We start from the raw sequence: 19,930 nt of genomic DNA on the forward strand, positions 1-19,930 counted from the left end.
CTTGTAATATAAACCACACAGTAATTAATCAGGACAATTTATTTCATTTTCTACTGCTGAAAAACGTGGAACCATTTACGGTACTATTATTAAATATTCTTTTATCTTCTAAAATTCATAATAGTTATTTATAATACATACTTACACTAATGGAAGCAAACATCTTGCGCTACTTGATTTGCTTGCTGAGAAGGTTCTTGTTGTGGTTGGTCCCTCACTGGCTCTTTCCTCATGTATAAATCAGGTATTTACTGAAAAAGCACATTTTATACTTTATCACTGGTGCCACGATGTTCATATGAATAAAAGATATGCAACCCTATGGAAGCAGAAGCTGGATTCATTATAGATAACAGCAACAGGTCTCCTTGTCTGAAACATAAATATTACATATTTTTCTGTCTGTAATGTAAAAAACTGTTTTATTATTAAATTTTTTACAAATACAAATTGTGAGAACATAGGCAAATACAAAATATACAAAATAATACATGACAAGCAAAACTTTTACAGACACTTATAGCCTAACAAATGCATACTCTGATCAGAAGAAAGGCCTAATTTAGACATTACTGAAACACTGATCTACAGCCTGTAACATTACTAAACACTGATCTACAGCCTGTAACGTTACTGAAACACTGATCTATAGCCTGTAACATTACTAAACACTGATCTACAGCCTGTAACGTTACTGAAACACTGATCTATAGCCTGTTACATTACTAAACACTGATCTACAGCCTGTAACATTACTAAACACTGATCTACAGCATGTAACGTTACTAAAACACTGATCTATAGCCTGTAACATTACTAAACACTGATCTACAGCCTGTAACATTACTAAACACTGATCTACAGCCTGTAACGTTACTGAAACACTGATCTATAGCCTGTAACATTACTAAACACTGATCTACAGCCTGTAACATTACTAAACACTGATCTACAGCCTGTAACGTTACTGAAACACTGATCTATAGCATGTAACATTACTAAACACTGATCTACATTACATTACATTCATTTGGCAGACGCTTTTATCCAAAGCGACGTACAAAAACACTGATCTACAGCCTGTAACATTACTGAAACACTGATCTACAGCATGTAACGTTACTGAAACACTGATCTATAGCCTGTAACATTACTAAACACCGATCTACAGCCTGTAACGTTACTGAAACCCTGATCTATAGCCTGTGACATTACTAAACACTGATCTACAGCCTGTAACATTACTAAACACTGATCTACAGCATGTAACGTTACTGAAACACTGATCTATAGCCTGTAACATTACTAAACACTGATCTACATTACATTACATTCATTTGGCAGACGCTTTTATCCAAAGCGACGTACAAAAACACTGATCTACAGCCTGTAACATTACTGAAACACTGATCTACAGCATGTAACGTTACTGAAACACTGATCTATAGCCTGTAACATTACTAAACACTGATCTACAGCCTGTAACGTTACTGAAACCCTGATCTATAGCCTGTGACATTACTAAACACTGATCTACAGCCTGTAACATTACTAAACACTGATCTACAGCATGTAACGTTACTGAAACACTGATCTATAGCCTGTAACATTACTAAACACTGATCTACAGCCTGTAACATTACTAAACACTGATCTACAGCCTGTAACGTTACTGAAACACTGATCTATGACCTATAACGTTACTGAAACACTGATCTATGACCTATAACGTTACTGAAACACTGATCTATGACCTGTAATGTTACTGAAACACTGATCTACAGCCTGTAACGTTAATAAACACTGATCTACAGCCTGTAACGTTACTGAAACGCTGATTTACAGCCTGTAACATTAATAAACACTGATCTACAGCCTGTAACGTTACTGAAACACTGATCTATGACCTGTAATGTTACTGAAACACTGATCTACAGCCTGTAACATTAATAACCACTGATCTACAGCCTGTAACGTTACTGAAACACTGATCTATGACCTGTAACGTTACTGAAACACTGATCTACAGCCTGTAATGTTACTGAAACACTGATCTATGACCTGTAACGTTACTGAAACACTGATCAACAGCCTGTAACGTTACTGAAACACTGATCTATGACCTGTAACCTTACTGAAACACTGATCTACAGGTTGTAACGTTAATAAACACTGATCTACAGCCTGTAACGTTACTGAAACACATTGTAAAATGGCCACTTGCACAGAGATTCAGAATGCAGGGGCAGAATACAGGGGCAGAATGCAGGGAATGTGAGTGTGTTCGAGGATGGCCGGTAGGATGGGGGGGCTGGCAGGAGGGAGCGAGGGGCGGTAGAAGGAAGGGGGTTTCAGTAGGATGGGGGGCTGGTAGGATGGAGCGAGGGGCGGTAGAAGGAAGGGGGTTTCAGTAGGATGGGGGGGCTGGTAGGATGCGGGGGGGGCCTGGCCGGAGGGGGGGAGGGCTGACCGGAGGGAAGGGGGGCCTGTGTAATAATGTGTTGTACTTCATTGGGCGTGCGCTTGGATCCCACACCAGCACACTCACGCCTCTATTCTCTGAGATTTTACTGCAAGAAATGAAGTACAAAACCACAACAGTCCCCCTGGGGAAGCTGGATTGAGCTTAAATAAGCTCCACCCCCTCTGCTCTCCCCCACTGGATCATCAGCATCTCCATAACTGCTGGGCCCCCTGGACAACCCTGTCTCTTACAGTGACCTGTAACCACGGCCAACTCAGCATGAGTGAGAGGATGAAGTCGTAACCGGGGGAAACAAAGGGTGAGTGAGAGGATGAACTAGTAACTGGGGGAAACTCAGGGTGGGTGACAGGATGAAAATTGTAACCGGGGGAAACTCATTGGCCATCACATCAGTGGAACTGCAACAACACTTGCTTGCTGTTGCCCTGGATATGGAGAGGCCTGCAGCCATCCTCAGTGACCTTTGACCCCGAAGGACCCAGGCTGACCCCAGCTTTGTATGGCAGCTCTAGGCTACAGCATACGATCAGTTCAAATAATAAATTACACCAATAATGTTCAGTGTTAAATTAACTGTGCCTTTAATCCGTTTCATAAACTCTAACACTGCACATTTTATACTGAGTATAGTGAGCATGTGTGTGTGTTTGTGTGTGTGTGCATTATCTGTGTGAGAGTGCGTTATCTGTGGATGTGTGAGAGTGCGTTATCTGTGGGTGTGTGTGTGCACTGATATTCTGCAGTAAGCAGCTGGAATACTGAAATACCTGCAGGTGTGTCAGCTGGCGAGGCGAGTGGCCGACTGCACATGCGCAGCTCGCTCGGGAAACCCGCACATGCTCATTTGCATTCTGTCACACACAAGCTGTGCCATGCCTGTGTCCATCCATTTCCATGCACACAAGCTGTGCCATGCCTGTGTTCATCCATTTCCATGCACACAAGCAGTGCCATGCCTGTGTTCATCCATTCCCATTTAGATGCCTTTAACCCCAAAGGCTGGATGATAATCACCTTTCACTGGACAGATGGAATAACTGGAGGGAGGCACAACAATGACAAGCCTGGCCGATCACATAATCTGTACTGTAGTCAGGAGAGAGTTATGAATCTATATTGGAGTCAGGAGAGAGTTATGAATCTATACTGGAGTCAGGAGAGAGTTATGAATCTATACTGGAGTCAGAAGAGAGTTATGAATCTATACTGGAGTCAGGAGAGAGTTATGAATCTATACTGGAGTCAGGAGAGAGTTATGAATCTATATTGGAGTCAGGAGAGAGTTATGAATCTATACTGGAGTCAGAAGAGAGTTATGAATCTATACTGGAGTCAGGAGAGAGTTATGAATCTATACTGGAGTCAGGAGAGAGTTATGAATCTATACAGGAGTCGGGAGAGAGTTATGAATCTGTTTGTGAGTCAGGAGAGAGTTATGAATCTGTATGTGAGTCAGGAGAGAGTTATGAATCTGTATGTGAGTCAGGCGAGAGTTATGAACCTGTATGTGAGTCAGAAGAGAGTTATGAATCTGTATGTGAGTCAGGAGAGGGTTATGAAGAGAGTTATAAAAATATTATATGATAATCATGTCAGTAAGCATTACTGCCTATTGTAAATATCTATTCTTCAGATTATAACGAATATTTGGCCAGTCAGCCAAATATTTGGCCAGTTAATAATAACAAAATCATTTTCAGATTTATTTTCTAATATAAAGTTTGAATGAAACATTAATATTCCGGTGACTTTATGGGCATATAAGATGTTGGTGTCTTTCAGGGGTGTCCCAGTGCATTTAAAAGTGATATAACTCATTTCATTACTCCCACTGAAAGTGAACGGAGAGATCTGACACTTATGAGCGTAACTGCATTAAACAAACTGCCGTCAGCACTGTCATCTCCCCTCAGCTTCCAAAGCAAGAAATATGTTGGAATAACTTTGGCTAATATGATTTCAGTGATAAGACATATTGCTGGCTATAAATATGATATATTATAGGAAAACCAGCTGTGCTGCAGTAGAATATAATCACTCAACAGCACTGAAGTCTACAATTTTAGAGATATTTTACAGAGGTGACTCTGTAAGGTGATTAATAAACTACTTTTACTATTCATTTATGATTGCAACAATAAAAATAGCAGAAAAATTTGTTTAAAAAATATAATTATATTTAATTTAATAATAATATTATTATACTTTCCTCTCCTCCTCTCCTCTCATCTCCTCTCTTGCTCTCCTCTCCTCCTCCTCTCCTCTCCTCTCCTGTGCTCCTCTCTCCTCCTTTTTGTGGCCCAGTGCTGGAAGACTCAGCCATCTCATATCAGAACCCTGAAGGAGCTCCCGTTAGGATAGTCTGTTGCATCAGCAACTTCACACACTTACAATGAGCAAAAACATGGATTTAAGACACTGTAAATAATGAGTGGAACAAACCATTAATTCCTGGGGTGCCCAGACAAGGCAGAAGAACTGAGAACCCCTCTGCCCCCACCCCCCCTCACCCCCAAACCTCTCAGCCCCCCTCACCCCCCAACCTCTCAGCCCCCCTCACCCCCAAACCTATCAGCCCCCTCTCCCACCCCACCTCACCCACCATCAGCCCCCTCACCCTCTCCCCCACCCCCTCTACCCCCAAACCTCTCAGCCCCCCTCACCCCTCTCCCCCCACCCCCCGTCACCCCCAGACCTCTCAGCCCCCTCACCCCCCAACCTCTCAGCCCCCCTCACCCCCAACCTCTCAGCCCCCCTCACCCCAAACCTCTCAGCCCCCTCACCCCAAACTCTCAGCCCCCTACCCCCAACCTCTCAGCCCCTCACCCCTCTCCCCCACCCCTCACCCCCAAACCTCTCAGCCCCCTCACCCCTCTCCCCACCCCCTCACCCCAAACCTCTCAGCCCCCCTCACCCCCAACCTATCAGCCCCCCTCACCCCCAACCCCCACCCCCTCACCCCCAAACCTCTCAGCCCCCTCACCCCTCTCCCCCCACCCCCCCGTCACCCCCAAACCTCTCAGCCCCCTCCCCTCTCCTCACCCCCCTCACCCCAAACCTCTCAGCCCCCTCACCCCTCTCCCTCACCCCCTCACCCCAAACCTCTCAGCCCCCCTCACCCCACCCCCCACCCCTCCCCCACCTCCCACCACCCCACCCCCTCACCCCCAAACTCTCAGCCCCCTCACCCCTCTCCCCCCACCCCCCGTCACCCCCAGACCTCTCAGCCCCCTCACCCCCCAACCTCTCAGCCCCCTCACCCCCCAACCTCTCAGCCCCCTCACCCCCAAACCTCTCAGCCCCCTCACCCCCAAACCTCTCAGCCCCCTCACCCCCTCCCCCCACCCCCCTCACCCTCTCCCCAACCTCTCACCCCACCTCCACCCCCTCTCCCCCCACCCCCCCGTCACCCCCAAACCTCTCAGCCCCCTCACCCCTCCCACCACCCTCACCCGCACCACCTCTCACCCCTCTCCCCCCCCCCCCCTCACCCCCAAACCTCTCAGCCCCCTCACCCTCCCTCACCCCCCTCCCCCAACCTCACCCCCTCACCCCCAAACCTCTCAGCCCCCCTCTCCCCCCCCTCACCCCCCTCTCAGCCCCTCACCCCCAACCTCTCAGCCCCCCTCACCCCTCTCCCCCACCCCCCTCACCCCAACCTCTCAGCCCCCTCCCCCCTCACTCAACCCCCACCTCCCAAACTCACTTTCAGCCCCCCCTACACACCCACCCCCTGCACCACATACCACTTAGTTCCCTCAAACCCACCCCCCACCCCCCTCACCCCCAACCTTCAGCCCTCCCCCTCACCCCCACCCCCTCACCTCCCCCCAACCTCTCAGCCCCCTCACCCCCAACCCCACCCCCTCACCCCAACCTCTCACCCCTCCCCCTCCCCCCCACCCCCCTCACCCCCCAACCTCTCAGCCCCCCTCACCCCAACCTATCACCCCCTCACCCCCAACCCCCACCCCCCTCACCCCCAAACCTCTCAGCCCCCTCACCCTCCTCCCCCCACCCCCCGTCACCCCCAAACCTCTCAGCCCCCCTCTCCCCCCACCCCCCGTCACCCCCAAACCCTCAGCCCCCCTCACCCCTCTCCCCCCACCCCCCCGTCACCCGCAAACCTCTCAGCCCCCCTCTCCCCCCACCCCCCTCACCCCCAAACCTCTCAGCCCCCTCACCCCTCTCCCCTCACCCCCCTCACCCCCAAACCTCTCAGCCCCCCTCACCCCCAAACCTCTCAGCCCCCTCTCCCCCACCCCCCTCACCCCCAGACCTCTCAGCCCCCCTCACCCCCAACCTCTCAGCCCCCCTCACCCCTCTCCCCCCACCTCCCTCACCCCCAACCTCTCAGCCCCCTCACCCCCCTCACTCAACCCCCAAACCTGCAGGAGACGCCACAACTAAACACTTTCAGCTCTCCAACAGCTGTTACACACCCACACCTGAAAAATCACCACAGATATTCCACTTAAAATTAGTTTTAAACACAGCTGTGCAAAATCCCCAACCCCCCACCCCCCCTCACCCCAACCTATCAGTCCCCCTCACCCCCCCCAACCCCCCCCCCCTCACCCCAAACCTCTCAGCCCCCATCACCCCAACCCCCACCCCCCCCACCCCCAAACCTCTCAGCCCCCCCTCACCCCCCTCACCCCACCCCCCCCTCATCCCCAACCTATCAGCCCCCCTCACCCCCAAACCTCTCAGCCCCCCCTCACCCCCACCCCCCACCCCCCTCACCCCCACCTATCAGCCCCCCTCACCCCAACCCCCCACCCCCCTCACCCCCAAACCTCTCAGCCCCCTCACCCCTCTCCCCCCACCCCCCGTCACCCCAAACCTCTCAGCCCCCCCTCCCCCACCACCCCCCCACACCCCAAACCTCTCAGCCCCCTCACCCCTCTCCCCCCACCCCCCGTCACCCGCAAACCTCTCAGCCCCCCTCTCCCCCACCCCCCCTCACCCCTCTCCCCCACCCCCCTCACCCCCAAACCTCTCAGCCCCCTCTCCCCCACCCCCCCACCCCCAGACCTCTCAGCCCCCTCACCCCCAACCTCTCAGCCCCCTCACCCCCAAACCTCTCAGCCCCCTCTCCCCCCACCCCCCTCACCCCCAGACCTCTCAGCCCCCTCACCCCCAACCTCTCAGCCCCCTCACCCCTTCCCCCCACCTCCCTCACCCCCAACCTCTCAGCCCCCTCACCCCCTCACTCAACCCCCAAACCTGCAGGAGACGCACAACTAAACACTTTCAGCTCTCCACACAGCTGTTACACACCCACACCCTGAAAAATCACCACAGATATTCCACTTAAAATTAGTTTTAAACACAGCTGTGCAAAATCAGCCATGCTGGCAAGAGATAACGTGTTCAACATTTAGGGTTAGGGTTAGTAAAAACATTTAGTACGGAGATAAACTGCCTGTTTAAGAGTTTACAAAGCGCTTATATTTCTACAGGCTTTAAAATCCTGCTGGATACAGTCGACATGCGTTTGCACAATTTCTCTGCAGCAAGGAGAAGCCGGGTCCCGTCCTACGCTCTGAAAATCTCCCGTTCTGGAGCTCTCTATCTGCAGCAAGATTAGCGCTTTTCTGCCACACTGACATGATTGACACTCGGGGGGAAAAGCTGAAGCCAGGGAAACGGGTGGCAGTTTGAGCTCAGTCTGATAAGCCACTTGCATATGTAGGACTAGGACTCTGCGCTGCTTCTTTAGCGTGAACGGCTGCCTTTGACACACAAAGACCACCACACCCCCTCTTTTAAATGAGCTCCCACAGATGTGAGGAGTAAAGGAATTGAGGAAGAGGTCAAAGCAAAGCCATCCCCAAGACTCTATCCCCAGCAATCTATCCCCAGTGCTCTATCCCCACACTCTATCAACAGCAATCTATCCCCACACTCTATTCCCAGCAATCTATCCCCAGTGCTCTATCCCCACACTCTATCAACAGCAATCTATCCCCACACTCTATTCCCAGCAATCTATCCCCAGTGCTCTATCCCCACACTCTATCAACAGCAATCTATCCCCACACTCTATCCCCAGTGTTGTATCCCCGCACTCTATCCACAGCACTGCTTGTGTGCTTGTGTGTGTGCGTGTACCTGTGTGTGTGTGTGTATATGCATGTGTGTGTGTGTGTGTAAGAGTGTGCATGTGTGTGTGTGAGAGTGTATGTGTGTTTATGTAAGAGTATGTGTGTGTGTGTGTGTGTGATTGTGTGTGTTTATGTAAGAGTGTGTGTGTGTGTGAGTGTGTGTGTGTGTGTGCAGTACTGCATGCTTTATTAACCCCTTTCCTGTTTCCATGGTAAGCCTGCACTGTACCCATAATCCCTGAGCCGTCAGTAGGGCTGGCAATGTCCTTTCTTTCATGTGGACCTTTTTAAAAATCATCTATCAAAACTGTCAAAGAAATATTCAGCGTCAATAAAGCCTGTAGATAATCACTATCCATCCATCAGCAACATATAATAAGTGTATTTCATATCTATATGAAACACGTGGCGCTGAGCGGGATGGAGCTGTGTGACGGAGCTGAAGCTTGTTAATCAGACGCTGTCCCCCGCAGACACCCTGCTATTTACTGCTCATTTCTTCATTAAAATCTGGCTGCTGTAGATCTGCATTAACCTGCCGCATTAAGCCGAGCCAATCAAAGCTCTCGGTCGGATGGAGAGCACGTCTGTGACAAACAAGGGCTTAACTCTGGAGCCTCCCCCTACGCCGAATATCTGTACGCCACAGGGAAAGTACCGCTGACAACTTCAAATTAATCTTTGCGGGCTGTCAGCTGTGTGAGGCGGCAGTGAGGACGAACGCGGAGGGAGAACTTCCTGTGATGAAGAGTCTGCCTGAGAACTGGCCCTCTGACTAAAGCACTGTAAAGAGCAGACTGGACCTCTGACTAAAACACTGTAAGGAGCAGACTGGCTCTATGACTAAAACACTGTAAGGAGCAGACTGGCCCTCTGACTAAAACACTGTAAGGAGCAGACTGGCTCTATGACTAAAACATTGTAAGGAGCAGACTGGCTCTATGACTAAAACACTGTAAGGAGCAGACTGGCTCTATGACTAAAACACTGTAAGGAGCAGACTGGCTCTATGACTAAAACACTGTAAGGAGCAGACTGGCTCTATGACCAAAACATTGTAAGGAGCAGACTGGCTCTATGACCAAAACACTGTAAGGAGCAGACTGGTTCTCTGACTAAAACACTGTAAGGAGCAGACTGGCTCTATGACTAAAACATTGTAAGGAGCAGACTGGCTCTATGACCAAAACACTGTAAGGAGCAGACTGGCTCTCTGACTAAACCACTGTAAGGAGCAGACTGGCTCTATGACCAAAACACTGTAAGGAGCAGGCTGGCTCTATGACTAAAACACTGTAAGGAGCAGACTGGACCTCTGACTAAAACATTGTAAGGAGCAGACTGGCTCTATGACTAAAACACTGTAATGAGCAGACTGGACCTCTGACTAAAACATTGTAAGGAGCAGACTGGCTCTATGACTAAAACACTGTAAGGAGCAGACTGGCTCTATGACTAAAACACTGTAAGGAGCAGACTGGACCTCTGACTAAAACATTGTAAGGAGCAGACTGGCTCTATGACTAAAACACTGTAAGGAGCAGACTGGCTCTCTGACTAAAACACTGTAATGAGCAGACTGGCTCTCTGACTAAAACACTGTAAGGAGCAGACTGGCTCTATGACTAAAACACTGTAAGGAGCAGACTGGCTCTATGACTAAAACACTGTAAGGAGCAGACTGGCTCTATGACTAAAACACTGTAAGGAGCAGACTGGCCCTCTGACTAAAACACTGTAAGGAGCAGACTGGCTCTATGACTAAAACACTGTAAGGAGCAGACTGGCTCTATGACTAAAACACTGTAAGGAGCAGACTGGCTCTATGACTAAAACACTGTAAGGAGCAGACTGGCTCTATGACTAAAACACTGTAAGGAGCAGACTGGACCTCTGACTAAAACATTGTAAGGAGCAGACTGGCTCTATGACTAAAACACTGTAAGGAGCAGACTGGCTCTATGACTAATACACTGTAAGGAGCAGACTGGACCTCTGACTAAAACATTGTAAGGAGCAGACTGGCTCTATGACTAAAACACTGTAAGGAGCAGACTGGCTCTCTGACTAAAACACTGTAATGAGCAGACTGGCTCTCTGACTAAAACACTGTAAGGAGCAGACTGGCTCTATGACTAAAACACTGTAAGGAGCAGACTGGCTCTATGACTAAAACACTGTAAGGAGCAGACTGGCTCTCTGACTAAAACACTGTAAGGAGCAGACTGGCTCTATGACTAAAACACTGTAAGGAGCAGACTGGCCCTCTGACCAAAGCACTGTAAGGAGCAGACTGACTAAAATACTGTAAGGAGACTGGCTCTATGACTAAAGCATTGTAAGGAGCAGAGAGGCCAAACTTCCGGCCTCCAGTACACGCACTTAAAAGTGTGCAGAGACGAAGCGAGCAGCTTTAGCACAGCTAACACACTTAGGGTTAGGGTTATCACTTACTCTCAGCACCACACAGCCATTCTGCTAGGCAGCCATTTTGTCGAGCAGCCATTTTGGAGAACTCGGGAGAGGCCTGTTGGGTGGCTGTTGGGTGTGGAAGGGCTGAGTTTCCAACATCCTGTCAGCTGAACTGAACTGGCCCATGAGCACACAGGCTCCAGTCCCCTCACCATACCCTCATCTAACCTGCACAGTTTGGGTCAGAGAGATTTCTCCCACTCCCACTAACCCACTCTCACTAACTCTCTCCCACTAACCCACTCTCACTAGCCCACTGCCACTAACCCACACTCACTAACCCACCCCTACTAACCCTCTCTCACTAACCCACTCTGACTGACCCACTCCCACTAACCCACTCTCACTAACCCACTCTCACTAACCCACTCTCACTACCCCACTCTCACTGACCCACTCTGAATAACCCACGCTCAATACCCCATCTTGACTAACCCACTCTCACTACCCCACTCTCACTAACCCACTCCCACTAACCCACTCTCACTACCCCACTCCCACTAACCCACTCCCACTAACTCACTCCCACTACCCCACTGCGACTACCCCACTCCCACTGACCCACACTGAATAACCCACGCTCAATACCCCATCTTGACCTACCCACTCTCACTACCCCACTCTCACTAACTCACTCTCACTACCCCACTCCCACTAACCCACTCTCACTAACCCACTCCCACTAACCCACTCTCACTACCCCCACTGCGACTACCCCACTCCCACTGACCCACTCTGAATAACCCACGCTCAATACCCCATCTTGACTAACCCACTCTCACTACCCCACTCCCACTAACTCACTCTCACTACCCCACTGCCACTACCCCACTCCTACTGACCCACTCTGACTAACCCACTCTCACTACCCCACCCTCACTAACCCACTGTGTTCTCCAGACAGGGATGATCTAGCGGTCTCGTTCTCGGTGCATATAGCACTACACCATCATCTCCATCATTTGCATTTCCATGCAGATAAATTTATTTCAAGTCATATTAAGAGTTTATCACCACGGAGCCTGCTCAGGGAGCTTAGGCAAATTCAGGCACAAATAAATATCTCAGTGGCACATTGTCAGTTGGAACAAATAATAATTCTAATAAATATGATGGATATGGTACAGGGGTACAGTGGTACAGACTTGGCCCGATCCAGGTCTCATACACCCCTGATGGTTCCCCATTTATCTTGATATGAGACAACCCAGGGCTTCTCTGTCTCTCTCCCCTCTCCATCTCCCTCTCTCTCTCCCCTATCATCCTTTGTCTCCCTCTTTCTCTCCCTCCCTCTCTTCCTCACTCACTCTCTCTCCCTATCACTCTCTCTGTGTCTCTCCTCTATCTCCCTTTGTCTCCCTTTTTCTCTCCCTCCCTCTCTCCCTTACTCACTCTCTCTCTCCCTCACACTCTCTGTGTCTCTCCCCCCTCTTCCTTTGTCTGCCTCTCTCTCCCTCTCTCCCTCACTCTCCGCCTCTCTCTGCCCCCTCCCCCTCTCTCCCTCTCTCTCTCCCACCCTCTCTCTCTCTCTCGCTCTCTCTGTGTCTCTCTCTCTCTTTGAGAGGGTAGAATACTCTTACTATAAACTGCTAGGGAATCTGCTGCAGTTTGTGAATACCTGGGGGCTGCAAAGCACCTTGTGTTCAGTCGATGATGATGGCAGCTTACTAATTCATTTCTAATTTGTATTCCTTTTCTCCATTCATGTAATTTATCTATTTGACTGTTTTTTGTCTTTGTTTGTTCATTACTATTATTATTGAGAATGTGTTATTGTTTTGAAATGGTTAATGTCTAAATAAAGGGTTTTTTTAAATTAAAAGATTTTCTCTCTCCCCTCTCGCTTCCTCTCCCTATCGCTTTCTCTCCCCTCTTTCTCCCATGCTCTCTTTCTCTCCCTCTCTCTCAAATTCAAATTCAAATTGGCATTATTGGCATGACATATTTTGAGGTACATATTGCCAAAGCTAACTAATCAATCAGAATAACAACAACAATGATGACAGGAATAACAACACCAATAGATATGAGGATAACATGTATATTAGTATATATTCTCTCTCCCTTAGCACTCCATTTGAGTGAGCAGGACACAAAGCAGATGATAACCCTATGATTGTCCTCAGAGTCAAAAATGACCCTGTCCTGAGTTTAACAGAAGTGAAAATCCCCAAAATCTCAGCATGAAATTATGACCTTTCCTGTACTGTTACACCATCAGAGTTTTAAAAAAGTATTTTTTAACCCTGCAGTTAAAAAAAGAGAGAAAGGATAAAGTAGTGTTAGGGTTAGGGTAGAGTAGTGTTAGGGTTAGGGTAAAGTAGTGTTAGTGTTAGGGTAAAGCAGTGTAAGGGTTAGGGTAAAGTAGTGTTAGGGTTAGGGTAGAGTAGTGTTAGAGTTAGGGTAAAGTAGTGTTAGTGTTAGGGTAAAGCAGTGTTAGGGTTCGGGTAAAGCAGTGTTAGGGTTAGGGTAGAGTAGTGTTAGAGTTAGGGTAAAGTAGTGTTAGTGTTAAGTAGTGTTGGTGGATTCTGCGGGCAGGGCTGAAGCATTCTGTGTTCAGTAGTGTCTCCGTGCTCAGGGTGGGTTTACTGACCCCTGTGATGTCACTACTTTAAACTGCAGTCCATGTTCAGAATGCCTCAGCCAAATGAACCACTCAGGACAAACACCGACACTGCACAGTCCAACACCAGCACTGAAAAGCCCAATACCAACAATGCACAGCCCAACACCGACGCTGCAAAGCCCAACACCAACACTGCACAGTCCAACACCAGCACTGCACAGTCAAACACCAGCACTTAAAAGCCCAACACCAACAATGCAAAGCCCAACACCGACACTGCAAAGCCTAACACCAACACTGCACAGTCCAACACCAGCACTGCAAAGCCCAACATCGACACTGCACAGTCCAACACCAGCACTGAAAAGCCCAACACCAACAACGCACAGCCCAACACCAACACTGCAAAGCCCAACACCAACACTGCACAGTCCAACACCAACACTGTACCGTCCAACACCAGCACTGAAAAGCCCAACACCAACAATGCACAGCCCAACACCGACACTGCAAAGCCCAACACCAATACTGCACAGTCCAACAACAGCACTGAAAAGCCCAACACCAACAATGCACAGCCCAACACCAGCACTGCACAGCCCAACATCAAAACTGCACAGCCCAACACCAGCACTGCATAAACCAACACCAGCACTGCACAGCCCAACACCAACACTGCATAACCCAACACCAGCATTGCACAGCCCAAAACCAACACTGCATAACCCAACACCAGCACTACACAGCCCAACACCAACACTGCACAGTCCAACACTAGCACTGAAAAGCCCAACACCAACACTGCACAGCCCAACACCAGCACCGCACAGCCCAACACCAACACTGCACAGCCCAATGCCAGCACTATACAGCCCAACACCAGCACTGCACAGACCAACACCAACACTGCATAAGCCAACACCAGCACTACACAACCCAACACCAACACTGCATAACCCAACACCAGCACTGCACAGCCCAACACCAGCCAGATTCTGGAGTCAAAGGAAACAGCAGTTAGGAGAAAAACAGAAAACACTCCAGAGGAGGAACATGCCCCCCAACCCACCCCCCACCACCCCATATTATGGGGCAGTAGGGCTGACCATTCCACACATGGAATGAAGACTTACATTTACATCAGTCTGCCATGTTTATGCAACTTTGCACTACTGCAACCATCATGGAAAAACATTTAAATAATGATTTCTCTATGATTTAACGTGCCATTTATTCCAGGCGAAATATAAATAAACACCATCCATGCACAACCCAAAACGCTCTGAACATTAAGTCCAGGACCTGCGACACAATGTTCACCCACCACACAGACGCTTCAGTAAACACAGCAGGGCTTTGCCATGATTTGAGCCCTGTTTTTGAGTGCTCTTTTACAGGAGTACAGAGACTTTCTGAGAAACTTTCTGAAAAGAATCTCTCGTATTTTGATGTCTGAGCACAAATGCTATAAACTGTGACCTCGTTTCAGCACTAAAGCTGTTTAGACTAAGCAGATCAATAGTGAAAATCTGTGCCTGAAACTGCAGGGGTGGTGCATCAAAGCTGTGTGCAAGACCGGCTCAGCCCTCTACGCAAATTGGCTACGCAGACGCCCCACAGTACATACAGGACATCTCCTGCATGCCCCACAGTGCATACAGCACATCTCCATCATGCCCCACAGTGCATGCAGCACATCTCCTGCATGCCCCACAATGCATACAGCACATCTCCTGCATCCTCCACAGTGCATGCAGCACATCTCCTGCATGCCCCACAGTGCATATAGCACATCTCCTGCATGCCCCACAGTGCATACAGCACATCTCCTGCATCCTCCACAGTGCATACAGCACATCTCCATCATGCCCCACAGTGCATACAGCACATCTCCTGCATCCTCCACAGTGCATACAGCACATCTCCTGCATGCCCCACAGTGCATACAGCACATCTCCTGCATCCTCCACAGTACATACAGCACATCTCCTGCATGCCCCACTATACATGCAGCACATCTCCTGCATCCTCCACAGTGCATACAGCACATCTCCTGCATCCTCCACAGTACATACAGCACATCTCCTGCATGCCCCACTATACATGCAGCACATCTCCTGCATCCTCCACAGTGCATACAGCACATCTCCTGCATGCCCCACTATACATGCAGCACATCTCCTGCATCCTCCACAGTGCATACAGCACATCTCCTGCATCCTCCACAGTACATACAGCACATCTCCTGCATCCTCCACAGTGCATGCAGCACATCTCCTGCATCATCCACAGTACATACAGCACATCTCCTGCATGCCTCACAGTGCATACAGCACATCTCCTGCATCCTCCACAGTGCATACAGCACATCTCCTGCATGCCCCACAGTACATACAGCACATCTCCTGCATCCTCCACAGTGCATAAAGCACACCCCCATCACGCCCCACTATACATACAGCACATCTCCTGCATCATCCACAGTGCATACAGCACATCTCCTGCATGCCCCACAGTACATACAGCACATCTCCTGCATCCTCCACAGTGCATAAAGCACATCCCCATCACGCCCCACTATACATACAGCACATCTCCTGCATGACCCACAGTGCATACAGCACATCTCCTGCATCCTCCACAGTACATACAGCACATCCCCATCACGCCCCACTATACATACAGCACATCTCCTGCATCCCACACAATGTATACAGCACATCTCCTGCACACCCTCCCCCCCCCCCCCCCCACCCCCCGCCCCCCTGCTAAATCCCACCTTATAATGCTGGACATTCAGCAAATGACATTTTTGAAAAGTACATTTGAAAACTCTTGGCTTGAGTTTTTGCTGAAAAATCACACTCACACTGGACTTAATCCCAGTAAGATACCAATAATATAACACAATTTTATTCACTGGGAATGTAACAATTTTGTTCTGCCATTTTGGAGACCCTTATCAGTGAACTGATAAAATTGAATATTCAGTGCAATGTGAACCAAACTGTTCATGTATGACAGAGTTAACGGGGCTCTGTTTTAAGTGAATATGGCATTTCCCACAATATGACGACTTCATTTTCAGTAACTGATATTTTAGGTGTGAAAGGGGTTAACTCACATTAAACCAATGGCAGCGAATTGCTGGGGAAATACTGGTGTATTGTAGGAAGTGAGTGATAACGGGCTTCACGCGCTGTCCATGTCAGCCAGATAAATTTGATAGGAGGGCCACATCGAGCGCGCGCGGTGTAAAGGTGGAGCCACCAGATGTCAGAAAAAAATGTAATTAATACAAAGCACGCACGAGACGATAGCACCACGCGGCAGGTCATCTCATTACCCATACTATTTACTAACAGCCAGATGTATCGGAAAATAATGCTGGGATTAGCACGCGATTTGCTTCTCAATTTCAGGACATTACAGATAAATGTAACATGATCTTCCAGTTCGTTTCCATAATAATGCGAGCATAATTGCACCATTTGCTAATCAATCTTCAGAATGTGTAATTTGCAGTTTGTCATTCTGTGTTTTTATTACTCTAATGTAATTAATCCACAGCTAAGACTTTCCTGATGAATTAATCAGTAATTACCTCGACAGCTGTACTTCATAACTAGTTTTTTTTTTTCAGCGTTACATTAAAATCCTCAGATGAAACAGTGCTTGGGTCACCGCTGACGCGCAGAAATTACTGCGAATATTATGTGCTTTGCAGAGAATTACCTTACAGTGCATGGTCCGTTTAATAACTACACCTGAAACAACAAAAATATGAAAAACATATAGTGATGTGTTTTTGAAACCTACCTACCCAAAATTGTTTTTATTTTCCCCTTGTTAGGAAGCCGTACCTCCATGATGGCTTAACTGGTATGCACACAAGCTTCAAGTTATTTTAAAATAATGCATTATTCATTATTTTATAAACACTTTAGTACAGCAACGCCCCCCCCCCCCCCCCAAAAAAAAAAAAAAAAAAAAAAAAAAAAAAAAAAAAAAAACCTAAAACGTATTATTTAGTGCGCGGGGTATTGAACTGAATGTCTAACGTCTCACTGACTCAGGAGCCCAAATACATTCAGTACTGCGTGCCGCCGTCCAGCACGTATCTGCATCTCGCTGTGCAGTTCCACACAAACACCAAATTTTAATTTCTTATGATAACAATTATGGACTGACTTAAATGACTAATTCTATTCACCACCTGCCTTACAGTACACAGTGCAGGAGAGCTCGGGGAATTTAATTAAAGCGCAATCCCGTGGGCCAATCCCGAGTTTGATCAATGATAACCGCCGATTTTTTAAACAGAATTATAAAGGAAAAGTTGAGAAGGCATCAATTTCGCTATTTAAATACTAATTTAGTCCATACAGATTTAACTATAATGACAGGCATATGAGCCCCGGTGTCAGATCACATTGTGAATGTTTTGGATTTAAACGAGTTAACCTATAGGACTGACCTACAAGTGTGCTGAACCGGACAGTTATTGTTTTGATTATACACAATAAAGCGGACACCGTCTTTGACACATCAGACCAGCATCAGTCCAGTTATGTTTCATTTAAATCCAGTCGACCCATTGCCCGGGGGTCTAACGCACGTTGCTCCCAAAGCATCGAACTTTACCAGAAAATACTGCAAATGAGGGTTCGCAGCATACAGGGGATATCATTAGGTTAAGGTTAGGATAACTAATGGCTTTGCTCTCTCTCCCCATTCTGTTGTTTTCGGAGAAAGCACGGACATTGCAAAGCAGTTAATTTAACTAAATTATATAAATATATAACAGCAATGCCGATGAGCATAGCCCTGTACATGTACAAATACAATCTGCCGACGTTGTTGCTGCTACGACGGGCGAACCCTTTCGTCCACCACCACCACACACCTGCCGCCAGACAGCGAGTTGTGCGCTTAGCTTCTCTGAATCTTTGCTAAGTTTTGTTTTCGTGCCCGCAGCACGTTTCTTTTACAGCGACACTTTTGCATGAAAGTTTTTCAGTGAACCGGCAGTGTCTATTTGGTCGCATGTTTGGAGTCACGCGTAAGAAAACTAATTTTAACCACTGGCACAGACATGTGCTTCAATGCACGCTAGTGACAGTTTTTCAGTTTTTAGTGTTTTCCTTGTCGAAAGCTCCCCTGCAGATCAAACAACCCATTTATGAGAATCCGAGCACGTGTCCGACAACGGTCAAACATATTGAACAGACGTCAATGCCCTATCCTCGGAGCGTACCTTATACTTGATATTACACATAATTTTACCATCATCTCAACCTCGGAACAAGTAGTAGAAGTAGACATAGCGTCAACAGATTCAGTAAAAAACCAGAAGCATCCCCACGGAAGGGCTGCATTAAACTTTTAAGGTAAACACCTTAATGGCAATGCAACAACTTTTCCCAGCGTCCGAAACAAACAGGTACATTTTGATGAAACAAAAAACTTACCAGCCGTGAGCTGGGATCCAACACAGATCGCGGTAGAGAACAGTAGGACACAGCTGAAGAAGATAGTATCCATGCCTTTACACTGAGTTTTCGGTGCTTTTTAACTATGTTGCGAAGTCTTGGTTTATCCCCGTCTGTCCTCGCGTTCCATTCTCACGGGTTTGCACTCTCCGCTACTTTGTTTCTCTGCGAGCGGAGAGAATGTTCGTGACGTCATCTTCCCCTAATTCAAGTGCCAGCGTTTGGAAACGAAGCCGCGGCAGAGAACTCAAGCGCCCTCTGCCGCTACTCTGTGGTATAGCAGGATGTCAGTCCCGGGATTGATCCGCAACCGACTGGAAATTGAACGGTGTGTGCGTAAGAGGGCTGCATTCGAATATACAGCAATGATTCTTTTCTAAACAGGTCACCTGTGATTATAAAGTGCACGAGAATCGCAAGTCAAAAGCACGCTTTCGCGCTCTTACTGAAATACAGATTTTATTGTGCTTATATGATGAGGTTGTCGTACAATTTGATTATGTTCTAGACCGACAGAATCTGTTGTTCTGTTCTGAGTTCTGAGTTGCACACGCACTGTACGGCTGAACGCAGAGCGGATTGTTTGCACATAAAGTGTCTAAATATCTGCTGAAAATAGATACGGTTTGAAAAACTGACCTATACACTTACGTCTCACGAGACAGAACGAAACAGCGAGACAGCGAACGCGTACAGACAGTGCATGGGCCTATTTTGTTTGATCCTGTGAGCAAAATCCTTTATTTTTGGTTTAAAAAATTAAAGGCTGTCATATGCGAACCAGTTACTGCGCTATAAAGCTGAA

The 19,930-nt window shown here is 48.0% G+C and overlaps 1 protein-coding gene across 13 annotated transcripts in view; it reads right to left on the bottom strand.

The window, feature by feature from the left end:
- Nucleotides 1-19,308, bottom strand: part of LOC135238676 (receptor-type tyrosine-protein phosphatase kappa-like) — a 164,375-nt gene extending 145,067 nt beyond the window's left edge. For 7 of the 13 annotated variants that reach the window (XM_064306819.1, XM_064306815.1, XM_064306822.1 and 4 more), the window contains exon 1: nucleotides 19,105-19,308. In XM_064306819.1, the coding sequence (XP_064162889.1) occupies nucleotides 19,105-19,177 (73 nt within the window). In that variant the 5' untranslated portion in view covers nucleotides 19,178-19,308. The remainder of the gene's footprint in view (nucleotides 1-19,104) is intronic. The other 6 variants (XM_064306832.1, XM_064306841.1, XM_064306824.1 and 3 more) reach the window with 1 other exon arrangement.
- Between the last annotated feature and the right edge of the window lie 622 nt (nucleotides 19,309-19,930).

The sequence above is a fragment of the Anguilla rostrata genome, chromosome 1 (assembly GCF_018555375.3).
Source record: "Anguilla rostrata isolate EN2019 chromosome 1, ASM1855537v3, whole genome shotgun sequence".
NCBI classification, from domain to species: domain Eukaryota; kingdom Metazoa; phylum Chordata; class Actinopteri; order Anguilliformes; family Anguillidae; genus Anguilla; species Anguilla rostrata.